This window comes from Pholcus phalangioides, unplaced genomic scaffold, assembly GCF_987345545.1.
Source record: "Pholcus phalangioides strain wild (caught in Gottingen) unplaced genomic scaffold, Ppha-v1.0 ptg000007l_1, whole genome shotgun sequence".
Taxonomy (NCBI): Eukaryota; Metazoa; Arthropoda; class Arachnida; order Araneae; family Pholcidae; genus Pholcus; species Pholcus phalangioides.
The window spans coordinates 26792006-26808908 of NW_028301600.1; the positions used below are offsets into that span (position 1 = coordinate 26792006).

General features: G+C 35.8%; 1 protein-coding gene across 3 annotated transcripts in view; it reads left to right on the forward strand.

The window, feature by feature from the left end:
• The first annotated feature begins 255 nt into the window (after positions 1-255).
• Positions 256-16903, forward strand: part of LOC149085121 (small glutamine-rich tetratricopeptide repeat-containing protein beta-like) — a 91737-nt gene continuing 75089 nt past the window's right edge. The window contains exons 1-2 of one of the 3 annotated variants that reach the window (XM_089232940.1): positions 256-392; positions 16229-16325. In XM_089232940.1, the coding sequence (XP_089089066.1) occupies positions 372-392; positions 16229-16325 (118 nt within the window). In that variant the 5' untranslated portion in view covers positions 256-371. The remainder of the gene's footprint in view (positions 393-16228; positions 16326-16903) is intronic. The other 2 variants (XM_089232938.1, XM_089232939.1) reach the window with 2 other exon arrangements.

The window sequence follows — 16903 nt, forward strand, 5'->3', positions numbered from 1 at the left end:
ATCGTAGAGGCTGAAGCAACGTGATTGGCTGTGTGGAAAAAATTACGGAAAAATCGTGTAATCGCCGTGCATTTGCGAAATATACAACCGGGATATATTCGAAAAACAGTCAACACAAAAAAAACCAGGACTGTCCCAGAAAATAAGGGACGTATGGTCATGTCAAATAAAAATCATTATGGTCATTGCTAAACGAGGCAAAACCCTTTAGGAATCGTAGAACAAAAACTGTACTCATGAATTTTCTTTTTCGAAACATCGGATAAGTTTGTTTTTTCGCTGTGGAATCAAAACGTGTTACCGGTGAGTGAATTGTTCCAAAATTGACAGTTGTATCCAGAGTTTAAAGTAGTAAATTCAAAATAAGGAAAATGGCCGAAAGTGTTAGGGAAGTAAGTGATCATCATACTATATTTTTTCAGTCATTCATTATAAAATTACATGATATATTTCGTGGAATATTAGTGTCATTTCAGTGACTTTGTGAATCCTTTGATCATTTGTGTATAAAATGACTTTCGTGTGACAAAACTAATGATTAACTTCTGACACTTACAGTTGAAGTTGAAATTCAATATTTGACTGAGATCAATTGTTTTCAAAACCCTACTCGTAGTTTCGAATTTGCTGAATATAGTATGTCAGGAATGGACAAATCCCAGGCCACAAGTCGCAATGATGACTAAAAAATTGGTACTGGTGCCTAAAATTTTCTTTGTTTTATTTATGAATTACAAACCAAGAGCAGCACAAAATGTTTGGAATTTATAGCCAACAGGAAAGAGGGTCACTGTGCCCTGAAAAAGTCAAAGTATTATTATTTTGGACCTTTTTCTTCGAGTAAATTTTTATTTGGTGCCTAGAATTTTGTGATTTGTTCAGCCCTGTGGTATTGCCTGTGTTGCTATGTCTTCGTAAAGAAAACTGTATATCCTTTTCGTCCGTTTTAAAATATGTTTTAGCCTGACTTCAAAAAGTTTTAGAAAATGACGTTCCAAACTAAGGAAAAGATTTCTGTTGTGTGTATCTTATGACTGAAGATATGCCTTTTGCAAAAACGTGTGGGCGCATAGAAAGAAAAAAAGAGAAGTATGATAGGCGATAAGAAAGAAGAAACTTGCGAGGAGTCTAGGCGGATGTCGCAATGGCAAAGGTTCATCTTCGTACAAACTAAATCTAAATTTTGTTAAGCTTTCAGGAACAGCTGTCGTATGGTCCGCCACTTGGCGATTATTTGGCGCCACATATGTCTGATGGCCCGACGAAGAGTCGCCAAGGCCGTCAGACACTATGGACGCCGAAAAAAAAAACAGCGTGCAAAACATAATAGAAACCACCAAGCATAAAAATAGAAAAAAATATCAGTTAAAAAAAATTACACCTGGCCTATTTTTTTAATAATAAAAAGATCGGGGCATAAGGAATTCTGGGCATATTCTATGTATTTAAACTAAAACCCGGACCCTGTTTTTTAAATAAACGGATCCGGGCATGTTGAATAAATAAATATTCTATGCATTAAAACTAAAACCCGGACCCTTTTTTTAAATAAATGGATCCGGGCATGAAAAATTCTGTAGGTTCATTTTAAATAATAAACCGATAAAACGGAAGGCATGGCAATGGATGAATAACTAATAAATACAACGAAATAATAAAATGGTATGATACAACCTGAGCAGTAGATAATAATCCAAATGATGTAAGCTACAGAAGGGAGGAATAATAATCAAAGAGAGAGAGACGCGCTGGAAATGGAACAACGGCTGTTTAGAATTTTTGAAAAAACGCAGTGAACAAAAGAAAAAAGAAAAAAAAAAAATCCTGTTTGGTGAAGCCAGCGCCATCTAGTATCACCCAACGAAACCGGAAAAGTGTTAAAAAATACGGCAACTCAGAGAAGCATTATGACGATCTTGGCGACTTATCGCGAGAAAAAAGTCGCCAAAGTCGTGGCGAACCATATTGCATCTGTTCCAGCTTTCATTTTCAACTTTAATAATAAGATGTGATTGCAGATAATAATATTATTATTATGTGTAATACTTAAAAGTTAATAGATAGAAAATTTTGATTATCAGCAACCATTGCTTATCTTTAGTGGTGACTTCATGGAAAGATTGCGCTACCTTCAAGCATCGAAAAACAACAAGGAACAGCAATATGCGACATCAACTTCGTGCTTCTTCTTCTCTAGTCTGTCCATCATTAGCAAACAGTAAGCCAAGTGGTTTCCTTTCTCTGCTCCGTCCGCTAGCTCAAGTAAGCTCAGCGTGTACAAGAATTTTTTTTGGTGTTATTTCCCCTACCTGGGCAATTAAATTCCTGTTTTTTGTGCTGCTTCATTATTCTCAACATGACCAGTACCGCCAGACAAGTGTGGTCCAACCCCTCAGGGTAAAAGGCTTATATCCCTCATGGGACAGAGCCTGGGCCACACGACTGGTCTTACAGTACCCCCAGACAGGTCAAATGAGATAGACAGGGTCACACTTAAACTACCACAATTTTGGACAAAGATGCCTACTTGTGGTTTATCGAAGCCCAATACACTCTCACTAATATTACCTGGGATCAGACAAAGTATTATGCTGTAGTTTCTGCCATAAACTCTGAAGTACTGTCTAATGCCAGCAACATAGTGAGGAACCCCCGAGCTGAAACAATTTATATCTTGCGCACAAGGAGAGGCCCATGGCTGAATTTTCCGACTTGGAACAGAAACGAGTGAAAGATTTACTATTAAATGCTGTCCTAAGAGGTGACAAACCCTCTCTGTAAAATAATCACTTGAAACTGCTAATTGCTACATCTAATGGACACATATTCATAGAGGATGGTTATACAACATAGCGAACGCCATTGCTATCCTGACATTGACTATCATAATACATAAACATCCTTGGAGATGAAGCCCATGCTGCCATCTGTCAATTACTTTTTCAGTTAGTAATATTCACAACATTCCTTCCTCCCTAAAGAAAACAGTTGACCAACCTCTTTAGAGGATGTCTGACCCTTGAAGATCTTCGAACAGGTGCTGAAAGTGAAACCTTCACACACTGGTTGTCTTCATTTTTCTTCAATCCACTCTGTATGCTCTGTAGCTGAAGGGACACTGGCAGATGTCGTCTCACTGTCTTCTTTAGTGCCTCTTTGTTTTGTGACATCTGGTAATGGCATGGCTTCACCACAGTGTAACTGCTCCGCTTGAAAATATTCTCTGGAAGGAGTAGGCTACGTTTACAAATTACTGGGAATATTCTTATAGAAAATAATAATTATTCTCAAGTTATTAGTAATAGTCCTAGAGAATATTCTTTAGTTATTTATAATAGTATTCCTTCCAGAGATTATTCTCAAGAGTATTTTTAATAACATGCATTAAAATAAATAATATCTACAAATAACTTGGGAATAATTCTTATTATTTTACGATAAGAATATTCTCTGGTAATTTATAAGAGAATATTCTCTCAAAGGACTACTGTCTCCCATTTCTTTTCCCATCAAGAAGATGGAATATTGAAGTTTGTAGTCTACAATATTAAAGTTTAAAAGCAAGAAAATAAAACCAACATGGCTGAATTGCACAAATTGCCAAAATTGCACTTTTTTAAAGAAATGTGAGTGATACACAGAATTTAAATGTATGTACATTGAAGAAAACAGTTCTGTGTCTTCTTAGAATGAAGGTGATTATATAAGAATTGCTTCCTTCATCAATCAACTTTGGTTTAATTTCTTTTGTTTTGAACTTATTTCTGAAAATTTATCTAATTTAAAATAATTTTTTTAAGGTTTTCATCTAAAAGTTTTATAAAATCTTTATAACCAAACTTGTAAAACATCTCGTCGTGACCCGTGAATATTCGGAGAATATTCTCGAACTAAAGTTGTCATTGGGGTGAATATGTCAAAAATTGCTTTGTTGTAAATGTTTCAGGCAATGAAAACTAATTTATATTTCATAATATAAACAAAATTAGTAAAAAAAATTTAAATTATTTAAAAGAAAAATGAATATTCTTGATTATTCTCCAATTTTTACATCCAGGAGAATATTCTCACCTCGTATCTCTAAGCATGATCAATATGGATTCTGTTCCATGGAACTTTGGTCACTGGCAAAAGAACAAGTTTAGCAGGAGTGGGGTTAGGTTTTTCATGTCAAAAACCAGTTTTTGAAAGATTTTTCTCGTTTTTGGTGTGCTGAGTAAGATGCCATTAAGAATATTTCATATTTTCTTAAAGGGTGGTTGATGACGTAAGCATCATCCAAACCCCCTCCCCCTTGTCAGCAAATCAGAAACCCCTTCCCCCATCGATGCTGACGTAATACTTGAATGGCCCTCTATATTTACAGAAGGGCTAAGTGGGCTATAGCCCAGGGTGGCAAATTTGGAGGGGGCGGCAAATATTGGAGTATAGAAAAAGAGAAGAGAGAAAACTTTGTTCAAATTCATGTTTTGTAAATGTGTGGAAGTGCCATGTGTCATTTCTATCGTAAATAATATATAATTTATAGACCATAATGTTTATTTTTATTTATTTGTGTTTTTCCACACAGACTACTGTCCAAGTGAAAAAATATATGATTACCCTTCGTATATACAGTGTTACCCCCACCTTCCCAAATGGTATTGTCATAAGTAGAGGTGGGAGGGGGAGTAGGCATCCAGCTAAGTAAAGCAGCACTAATTTCAGATTACTGAAGGTGTTGGAAGACAGTATTCATCCGACATCCCCTAACTATACCCCCTTCACTACTGTGAAGGGGGTATCTTTTTTGGAGGGCTTAATCCTGACAAAAACAAAGTAAGCAAGTATCAGATATAGCTACTCATAAGTTCATACATTTTGTATTTTGTAAGAGTATTCTTTAATGATAATTTGGAATCTTCTGTAGGTAAATCCCAAGGTAATTTGGAATCCTCTGTAATACAGTCGAATCCCATTATAACGAACTCCAAGAGACTGGAGAAATCACTTCGCTCTAATGAAATTTCATTATAAAGGAATTCCAGGTTTTTGTATTGTTTCTATGTTAACTTATCTGGTGGATTAGAAAAATGTTTGTTAAAATGTGATTTTTGCTATAACAGTATTAGTTAAATTGTGATTCGACTGTACTCGTATTCAATAAGGCATATGTACAGTTCCACATAAAATGTATCACCGCTTTTAGCCGGATCAACAACGGTCTGCGCTATCACAAAACTTGAGGTTTAAAACTCACCAAACACACGATCAGACTAAGCGAGTCAGGTGATGGAAATATAACTTAATTCATCACTTTAATTTAACATTTAACTAAAATATCACGGACCAGCCGGAACAGGCTATTGATGAACGATAAAACAGAACAATGTGTGGGCTAACATAACAAAAATCAACTATTTTAAAGAACGTTTGACGCATGCGCATCGCACGGCACAAATCACCACACAAGCTGTGACGACGGAATAATCTTCATTTGCATATCCTCCACACATATATAAGACACATATTTTTTTATACGATACATCGATAAATTGAAAAAGTTTGAGCTAATGCTCATTTAAGAAATTGAAGTAAAAAGGGATATTTATTGTAATTCAGTTTCATTTTGGGTGCAAAGCCACATGAAGTTGACTCGCACCCTGTCTTAATACAGAGACAACAGTTAAATCGTGTTTTCTCTGCAATCTTCATGTTGTGCTGTCTTACTTGCTTTTCAGATATGTAACATAACAAGTGAACATTTACATTTTAAATTTGCAGTTTGAAATATTTCTGTATATCTGAGATAATTGGCACCAAGTGCCAAAAGGGAAATTTTTCAAATGAAAAATATCCTATTGATTCATTATTAGCCAAAATAATTAATTCTTATCATATTTTATATTCTTGAGGTACATTCTGATGGTATATCTTTAAATGGCATAAGATGGTATAAATGGTTTTTTTCAAAAAGTCTCAAAAGTGGCCTGAATATATATATATATTTTTTCATATGAAGTATCTTTGTTATTTAAAGTTATATACAGAAGCCAAAATTTCTCATTCTTACAACATTTTCTAATCTTTGGCTACATTTTTATGCTCTATATCTTAAGCAAATTCAAGAATAAGGATTGCATTACACATCTAAATGTAGTGGTGTATTATCTCACACATTTCTTTTTCCCTTCACAAAGAATGATACCATCATGCTAGGGGCAGATGGTCCTGTAATCCAATAAAGACACCAGCTGCCCTTAAAGGACAAAGACTAGTGTACTAGTTGTTACATTACCTCACATACATTTTCATTTTCTTTCCCATAAGAAGTAGCACATCTCCTACTGTATATTTCCCAGTCTTAATATTCAATAGTTTTTTTTATACTTTCACTGTTAAGCCCAGTTAATCAAGGTTCTACTGTATAGTAGTAACAGATTTATGAAAAATATATAATCAGCTATATACAGGGTGATTATAATTTAAGTTTTGATTCCAAAACTATACAATAAGTACTGGTCAGAATGACTTGAAAATTTGCATGGATATTCCTGAAGCAATGGAAGTTTCTTTTGCAAAAGAAAAAAAGTGCAAGTAGATGATGCTGTACTTGGCCAGTAGTATAATCTATTTTGTGCAACCACATTTTGGCACTTCCACAGCATCAGTGTGTGGATAGAACTTCTATCAAGATGCACATTGCAATACCAGCAAAGCAGCTGCTGAAGACCCATTTTGACAGGATGCACCTTAACCCTTGCAACTTCTGGCTGTGGGGGGGGGGGGGTACTTCAAAATGTTATGAACAGTGGTCGGATTGCAAACTTTGTTGAATTGCAATCTCCAGCACATCCCCTACCTATATGTTAGAAGTTTCTCAGGAATATTAACGTGGGGGCGCGTTTGGTTTAATAAAGCTGAATTGCAAGCACATCCACATCATAACCATGGCATACTCTGATCTGTTGTTGAACAAGAATTTTTATTCTTTCAACCTCATAGCCAGAACACTGTGGACAACATATTTAACATTTCTTAAGTTGTAGTTATTTGTTTAATTACTTCATTTTTTGTGATGTTTTCATGAATTATGAAATCGTGCAATGCTATAATTAAGTTATCATTTTGCCATGACTGGCTATTGTTTCCATTCTGCGAGCAAATTTCCCACATGTTGGATGATGTCATTAATTTTACACGTTTAAGTATTTTTTCCCCTTTATCAAATAAAATTTCATTTTTTTAGGAATATTCATCTCAATTTTCAAGTCATTCTGATAATCCTTCTTTTTTTACAGTGTTTTGAAGTCAGAACCTTAGTTATAATCACCCTGTATATCATAAATCATTGCTAATTAATCTGCATTATTTATGCTTCATTAAATGCATTATATATATTCACCTAATTTTTATTAGTTTTTGCAAAATAGCTTCTGAATTAAGTATACTGAAAGTAACTGGAGAAAAAACTTTTATCTATATGACATGAATGTCGCTCTCCACTTGTTAATACAAGATATACAGAAGACTGGATGTTGTGAAGATATTTATTATTTTAGATGTTAATTTAGCTCATCTCTGCCTCTCCTCCCGGTAGAGGCAGAGATGAGTTTTTTCCTTCCTTAAAAAATTAACATCTAAAATAATAAATATCTTCACAACATCCAGTCTTCTGTATATCTTGTTTTATCTATGTATATAAAATTGATTTTCTATGTGTGTGTTCTCTATACAAATCTACAATTTTAGATTGATCGTCGTCAAATTTTGCATATATACCAAATGGGACCCGACTTGAATGATAGGCTACTTTAAAATTTCGTCAGCGCAGGGCAAGTGCCCCAAAGGGGCAAAAAACTGTCTGGTAACAATGGGTGTTAAGCCTCAACAATCACTTTCGGAACGTTACCGTGGTTCCCCAGCAATTTGTTTCAGATGTGTTTTATGCCTTTATAATGGTTGGCCACATTTTCAATACTCCCAGTAATGAGGCGTTTTGAATAGACGTCATAATCATCATCATCGCTTTGAGGGTCAGGAAAAGGGTTATCCTCATAGAAATCAGTGTTAAAATTGCAGATTTTACTGTAGAAATGCAAAAATTTGGTGGTTTTCTGTCACATCAATAATTTAAAATTTTTTATTGAATTCTCAATTTTTGAAATATTGAGTTCACTTAGAGATATACGAAGCCCATGAGATTAAATATGAAGTAATTATCCGGACCTACTTTTGAGTTTGATATCCAGGCAATAACATTAATTTCCACTTTTTATTTATATCTTCTCAAGCATGAAAAATTAAGTTCTTGAGTATTCTTAAGTATTGTCTTTTGATATTCAACTGCATAAATTGATATAGTTTAGGTTGTTTTAAAATCAATTATGGGTCTGTAAAGTACATCCACAGCTTTAATTAAGCATTTTTGGAAGCAGAAACAGGCAGAAATAGATAACTTGAAGTTCGGGAGGGGGATCGAAATACCTAGTGCCCCTTAAAAAAGGGGGAAAAAGAAGATTTGTTTCTGTGTTTCATTAAATCTTGATTTGTTTATTTCATGAAGTCGCCATATTGGTTAACTTAGACATGATTTGCATGTCCCTGAAAGAAAGAGGGAGATATCACGTGATCCAAACAGCCTCATTGAAGAAAACTGAGGCAGCGCCGGTTATTATAACTAGTATATTTTATGATTAATAATAACAGTAAAAGAATTTTCAAACACAGTAATCCATTGAGTTGAGCAAAAAATAATTAAATTGCAGAAGTTGGTTTTTGTTAAAATGTAAGAAATATTTATTGATTAATTAATATGGGAACAATGTTAATTACATTAATAAACATTTTATATTTTAATTAATTATTAGAAATTTGAATGATTTTTTCAGAAATTTTATTGTTTTTAATGTTAATACCAAAAAACATGGTTTACACAAAAAAAAACCCGGTTTTTTTACACACCCTGGTTGTAACGGATCAGGATGACATCCTTCTCCGTTACTTTGGTTTTTTCTGTTACATGGGAAATATTCATGTTTTTGGCCCCAGGGGCCGCTCAGCTACCGGAAACTATCCGGAAGTTCTGCTGGTGTACCGTCACGAGCCAGAAAGGCAGCTTACTTAGTGCTACGGTCATAGGGCGGGGTCTTGCGGTCGTTTGATGAGGACGGAACCAAGGTCGGGTGGCTGATGCCCCACCAAAATTAATTTTTCATGTAACATACTTTTAATTATTAGTTTGTGTGGGGAATCTCCTGGGGGAGATATCACATGCTCTCGTTGAATTGTTATATTTTTACTTGTTTCAGCAGTTGGCTGCAGACTTCTGCCGGAATAATTATTTTGTTGTGTTTAAATTGAAAGGCGTGATCGGAGAGCCTGGCCAGCTCGCCCGATTGCATTTTGTGTTGCCATTTAGAATTTTGAAACATTTTTTTGTATGCAAATTATTTTCTGTGTGATGTTAGGATTTTTATAGAGACACAGAGTGTTGCCGGTGGATGAATGGTCCTAAATTAATACTGGTTTGAGTTGTATAAATACGCCTCTCGTTTTCACTAATCGCATTTCAACTTCAATAACTTCTTGTTTGTTAGCTCAGAACGATCAGTTGAGGTCGTTAAACTAAAAAAAGTCATGTTATAGCCTAACTTGAATAACTCTTGTTCTATATTTACCGGCTAGTTCGGTGAAATTGGTTTTATCACGGAAGGTTTCGTAGTGAAAGTCTAACAACTTTTATGAGTTTTACATCACTGATCAGCTCATTATCGGCCTGCTCTGGATGATGAAACCCTGAATGGATTATTGGTGGAGTCGATCTACACCGATTTACTAATTTCCAAGGACTTTCATCTCTAATCTCTGAGAGATCTTCGCCTAGTGCTGGCTGCCTGCGATTTGCTATAAACTCTGGAACTTTGTTCTTCAGTTAGCAGTACCAACTTGGATGGATCTGCATCGTGTCTACCCTGGTCTGTGACCGGAAAGGTGATGTTCAGCAGAACATGGACTTCCCACAGTGAGAGCGAACCATATCTACTAAATTCAAATTTTTTAACTGAAAGACAAAACTTAAATTTTTATTAATGAAAAATTGAAGGTTAACCTGTTAATGTAAATTTACAAAAAAAATCTAGGTGTAATAAAGCAATTGAAGTGATACAAAACAAACTTGTTCGTTTATTTCCTGCTTGTTGTCTGCTTTAACTGGATAATTCGAACCGGGCACGTAACCACATTAAGGAATGTTACACAGTATGGTGATATGGTTTTCCGCTCTCAGGCAAGAAACTGGTGTAGCTATTGTGTTGTGTGTATTAACAACTTTCTTCAGGAACACCTTCAGCAGGTTGGATGGAACCCCTTGGCAGGCTGCATTTGGCCTGGGGGCAGGAGATTGAGCACCCCCCCCCCTGCTATATGGCAATCATTATGGATCAGAATAGGATATGAATACTGGAGAAAAAAGTAAAATTTAGGCGCAAGTATATACAGTAACACTTTTTGTCTTTTGTTTGCTTATAATTTATTAGTAATGGGAGGGGTGGGGGGGGGGGTAAAAACAGTGGACTGAAATGAGAGGGGGGGGTGGCAAAAACAAATACTGCCTTGTGAAGGCACCCATGTCCACCAGTACCATTCTATAGTCCCCCAACAAAATGCACGGATGTAACACCATGTTGGTGTCGACTGCCGGCTGCAACAAGACAGTAATGATGCCACCATAGTCACCTGCAGTGAAAGTGTTAAAAAAAAACAGAATTTTTTGATGCAGATTATTGACTTACGTATTAGGCTGGGATTACACTGTAAAAGTTTTATAAAAGTTCTTTTATAAAACTTGATAAATGCTACCAATAATTGTACCGGTTAAAATCACACAAATGCACCCAATAGGCTTAATTGGTTGTATTTTTAAAGTTTTGTGAAAAATCCTTTATCAAACTTTTATAGTGTAATCCTGGCCTTAGAGTAAGAGTCTTAAAAAAAATTGCTTGCAACCATGGGAAAAAATGACATTATAACAGACCTCTCATTATAAGTGAATTTGAGTTTTTTGCTGTCAGGTAATTGTAGACTATTCTTGCTTCATCTGCATCATCATAAGTCAGAGATGGCATTGACTCGCTATAACGCGTCAAATACCTGGAGTTTCGGAAAAGACGCATAAAAATTTTGTTCACGTGTTCTTTCCTAGTGCTATGGCGTCCATCGCTATCAGATGAAGCGGGAGAGTTCCAATTTCCACAGCCCAATATAATATAATAATAATAAGAGAAAAGGGGACTTTAGCCATTTAAATGTACAAAACATGCTCTTTTGCCTCCATCAACACTCCTTAACTTTATGGCCACTTACTTAAAGGGCCCCTTCAAAGATTGAGTAATAGCCGCTCCGTATTCTTTTTTTCTTTCTCTCTCCCCTATAATACTGAAACCTATCTCTTGACCATTGTATTGCCACCTGCAGGCAATTGACTTTATGGCTTTATTTCATCTATTTACACATCTCTTCCATGGGATTATGTGCCTTTTCTGACTTTCTTTGCTTCCTCTCTACTTCTCTTTTCCTTTTTTTTTTGTACAACCCCCCCCCCCCCACAGAAAAACGTCTTCCTCCCATGCGCTTCGAAAGATCGTAGGGGGTGAACTTGACCAATGATGTTAATATTAATATTAATTTGTATCTACGTAATCCTCATCACCCAATAGAAGGATCTTTCTTTGAAGCTGGTCTACCAATTAGAAAAAGGGGGTTGGTGCCCCTCAAAACTTTACTTTGGAAGTTTCCAAAATTCAAGGTAGATTGATTAGTGCAAGCTAGAAATCAAGTTGAGAAAAGGATGTAGCACTTAGAATTTGTGTTTTAGACATGGTAATTTTCAGCGGATACTGCGATCATCTGTGACAAAAGGGATGGAGGAAAGGTAGGAAAGAAATTCTTGCAACACTTTAAGCAAATTATGGAGGTTTAATTAACACCCAAACTATGAGAGATTAACAGAGGGAGATGGTGAGATTAAATATAATGAGTGTTTAAAGGGAAAGAGAGTTATTCCAACATCAAGTTAAAAAATATTATAATTAAACATATACACTGGTGAAATAAATTAAGAGAATTTGCATATTTTATCGACGGCCAGAGAAAATCACCATTTGTCGATTATAGTGAGGCGTAACTGGAGTGCTACAGCTTCTCAGCTCTCTCGTGACTTGTATGCAGCCACAGGAACCCGTGTATCAAAGGTGACTGTTTCCAAAAGACTTCATGAGAGAGGGTTGTTTGCAGGAAGACCTGCTGTTTGCGTCCCGCTCACTTCTATGGACAGGAGAATCCATTTATCATGGTGCAGAAAGCATAGAGATTGGAGTATGGATCAATGGGTGACCGTTCTCTTCACTGATGAGTCCCGGTTCAGCCTAAGCACCGATTCTCGCCGCACGTTCATATGGAGAGAACCAGGGACCCGCTACCTACCCTCCAATGTCCGCAAAATCGACCATTATGGTGGAGGAGGTTTTAATGGTCTGGGCAGGCATCATGTTGGATGGCCGCACACCTCTCCATGTCTTTGAAATCTTTGAAAGAGGCACTGTGACTGGTGTGAGGTATAGGGATGAGGTCTTGGAGCCCTATGTTTACCTTTTCAGGGTGCAGTTGGCCCTGAGTTCATTTTAATGGACGATAACGCGAGGCCACATAGAGCTCTTCTGCTCGACGATTTTCTAGAGAGTGAGGATATTCGCCGGATGGATTGGCCAGCCATATCTCCAGACCTTAACCCTATAGAGCATGTCTGGGGAGGGCAATCGCAACTCGCAACCCCCCTCCGGGAACCATCCAGGGAATGAAAACAGCCTTGCTGAACGAGTGGGACCAATTGCCACAGGAAATGATAAACTGCCTTATTTCAAGTATGAAATCACGCTGCGAGACCTGTATATCTGTAAGAGGGGACCATACCCCCTATTAACCTATCTATTAACCCATTTTTTTGTTTATTCTGCAACCACTGTTTCATTCCTTCTGACTCCAACGAGTGTTACGCACGATCATGCGTGTGTGTTACAATTATTGAATGGTTATTTGTTTTGTATTGTATCAATGTATGTACATATCAAATTTCATTAAAATTGGTACAGTAGTTTTAGAGATAATCGACCAAGTCTGCAAATTCTCTTAATTTCTTACACCTAGTAGTATTCTGTCTATGTATTATGCAGATTTTGGTATCATAATGTTTGGTTTTTTTTTAATTGACTTTTTTGTTTGTGTAAATATAAATCGTTCTATTCATGATTATTTGATTAAATATTAAATGCTATTTAAATTTAACAGTAACATGATTCTTTCTTTCGTGAGCCATCATTTCTTTTCTAAATATGTATTGGACCACTAGGAACCTGGGTTAAATCTACATAATTGCATATATATATATATATATATATATATTCTTCCAGTGGTCCGATATAACACTAGTTCTAAGAAGAAGAAAAAAGTAGAGAGAAAAACCTCCCCAACTTTTTCCCCATCCCGCTTATATTACTTAATATAAGCTCAATGTTTTCCCCTCCTTCTTTTTACCATTTATCATGATCGCGCAACCTTGAAAAAGTGGTTTTACTACTTTGTACACTGTACTGTATTGATATACATGTGGGTTGTTGAAGAATAAGATGAGGAATATCTATTTGCTTCCCCAAATGAGGGGCTGTGTAATTGTCAAATTTTGGAGTTTTTATTCCCTTGCAAATTTTCTCCTTTCCGATCATATACCAAAAATTACGGTACTTTCGTGGCTATCTGCCGGCATTCAAAGACAGCGTCTATACGACGTAAATTCACCTTGTTCCTACAATATTGCGAAGGAGCATTTTTTTCAATCTTAAAGGACTAGAACACCAGCTAAAATTGTAAAACCTTCCCAAGATCATGAAAAAAAAAAACAATCTGAAAACTTGAGAATCATCTTTTGTCATCTAGCTGCTATGTAGTAGCCACCGTTTTGCATCATGAAAATCACGGGTGTGTACACAGAATCGGCTTTGAGTGGAAAGGATTTAATTATTCACAGAAACTTTGGGTCATTAACACTCAAAAAGTATAAAAGAAATTATTTTATTCCAATAAATTGTAATTCTCTACAAAAATTATTTTAATTTTTTATCTTCGGGGGGGGGGGGGGGGCTCCTTATAATCCCCTAATTTTGCTTTTGGTGAAAATCCGAGTTTGGAACCCGCACAATGGTAATTGTCTAAAAATGTGATTTTCTCAGATTTTCAAATTTTGAGTTGGCTATTCCTTTGAAAAAATACTTCTGGTTACCACTGTGATCACACAGACATACAACACAAATATGTACACATTAAACTTCAAATGCACGCATTACCAATTTGGAGGATAGATGCAGGGCCGCAACTGGAAGGGTGAGGGACAGGTGGGTGTAGTGTCCCGGTCTCTGGACTAGAAGGGGGCACCAAATTCACCCTTTATAACTGCTTCTTCTGCATTACATGGATGTGCTAAAATGTGTGCTTGCCCCGTTTGAGAAAGTATCTAGTTGCGGCTCTAGATAGATGGCACCACTTACTGAACACAAAACATGTCAAATGCTGGGCGTGTATGTGATTTTCTATTAGGTTTTCGAATTTTGAGTTGGCTATTCCTTTGAAAAAAACTTCTGGTTGCTACGGCGATCACACAGACCTACAACACAAATATGTATACATTAAACTTCAAATGCACACATTACCAGTTTGGAGGATAGATGCAGGGCCGCAACTGGGAGGGTGGAGTTACAGGCGGGTCTAGTGTCCTGGGCTCTGGACTAGAGTGGGGCGCACCAAATTCACCCTTTATAACTTCTACAGTACATAGGTGTGCCAAAATGTGTGCTTATTCAGTTTGAGAAAGTATCCAGTTGCATCGTTAGATAGATGACACCACCTACTGAACACAAAACACACCAAATGCTGGGCACACACTCATAAGCATACTGTTAAGTTCCTCCAACACAAATCTGACATAGCTCCCATATTCAGGTGTGAAAATATATGGCAGTTAAATGACGACAGATCAGAGTGGTGGACCATCAGGGAGGGAAAATAAAATCATTTTACCAGGAAAACCAAAGTATGAATAGAGAATCAGAAGATAAGTGTCTGAGAGAGAGATAGAATCGAATTTGCTTTAAATTTAATCAGAAGATATTGAAAGTGCTAAGATTTTTTTAACGAAATGTAAAATCAATCAGAAGGGAATTTATAAATTGATATTAGTAAATATATAAAAATGCGTGCCTCCAACTGTTAAAGTGAATCCTGCTTATAACGTTTTTCAAAAAACCGTCATAAAAAATGTTGTAAATAGGAAAACACTTTAAACAGGAGATCTTAATGAAGATTACTTATTGTTAGGACCCCGAAAATAAGTTGTACTAAGTGGAAAAACGTTCTAAATGGGAAAAGCGTTATAAGCGGGATCAACTGTGTATTTGTTTTAGATTTATTACATGTCAGAACTCCATACATTAAATTCTCAGTGCTAATGAGCTTCTTTGCAAGCTTTTCCTGCTAGTAGACAATAAAAGTAAATAAACCTTTGGATATAGAACATGTTTTTAGAAATGAATTATACTTGATTCACACACTATCCAGAGTATGACCCACCACTCAGTCTCAACGAAGACACATAAGCAAGTGTTCAAAGACCTGGGGCATGCTGGAAGAAAATTCATAGAGATACCAGTGAATTATAAGTGGGGGGGGGGGGCCATAATTTTTTTCCAGATAAATTTTTTTTTTTGAGAGGGACCTACTTTCACTCATAAAAGACCCAGATTTTTCGAATAACCTGGGTCTCAGGTAAATTAGAGTACAGCAGCATCTCTGTAAGTGTTTTATACCATTTTTTTTCAATATTAGTGAATAGACAGGGTTGCGATTGTGAAATTTATTTTTAGTTTGAAGCTGAGAATCATTTGAATAGAATTTTGTATTCTCAAGATAATTCACTGAACCAATGGAACAATAGCAAGTATGAATGACTTGCTAATTGCAATGGCATTGACATTATAGGTGAGGTGATGTTAAAATTGATTGGCATTATACCATGATTTTACTGTTTATTAAAAGATTTTCCAACTTTTATGGTGTCCCTTTTTCTTCAAAGTGTCACTCAATGTCATATATTTAAAAAATATATAAATAATTTCTCTTTTGTTCTATATTTTTGGTTTTATAGCCAACAGATTCCTTGCTTATAGTGGCAATTATTAATTTTTTGGAAGAAGAACACAACAGGACAGATATAAGTGATGACACTAAGGAAAGTTTGGAAGGTAATTTGTTTTTTGTTTGAAGACATAAATAGCAGTGTAATATAAGTTATATGCCCCAAAGCAGAATATGCCAAAAATCTGAGATTTGCTGCAGAACAGTCTCAGCAAAAACTTTAAGAAAATTACTTTTCTCTGTATGAACAATATTATCTCAGAACGTTTTCAGTCATTGGGCGGTTGCAGAACAATGCAAAACATTTTGCTTTAGGGGTTTACGTGCTGTTTTTCTTGGGTTATTTATTGCATAAATCTAATTATTGCATCTGTTTATCTTAGGGCATTACTTTAGCATCTCTCAGGGGTGAAATTTAATTTTCATGTAATCAATGTTTTCTCATATTCTACAAAAAACTATTTGTTAAAAAAATTTTACAGATGTTCAAAACCAATCTTGAATAGTTGAAATGGCATTTAATTAATTAATATTTGAATGTTAAACTTTGTGGTTGGATTTTTATAGTTGATTTCTCAGACTGTTTTTGAAAACAAAAATTAAGATAGACACTGCATCTGTGCCACAAGCTTCCGAAATGTGCTTGTCAAAAAATGCAGGGTAGTCATAAAATAACTTCGTTGAT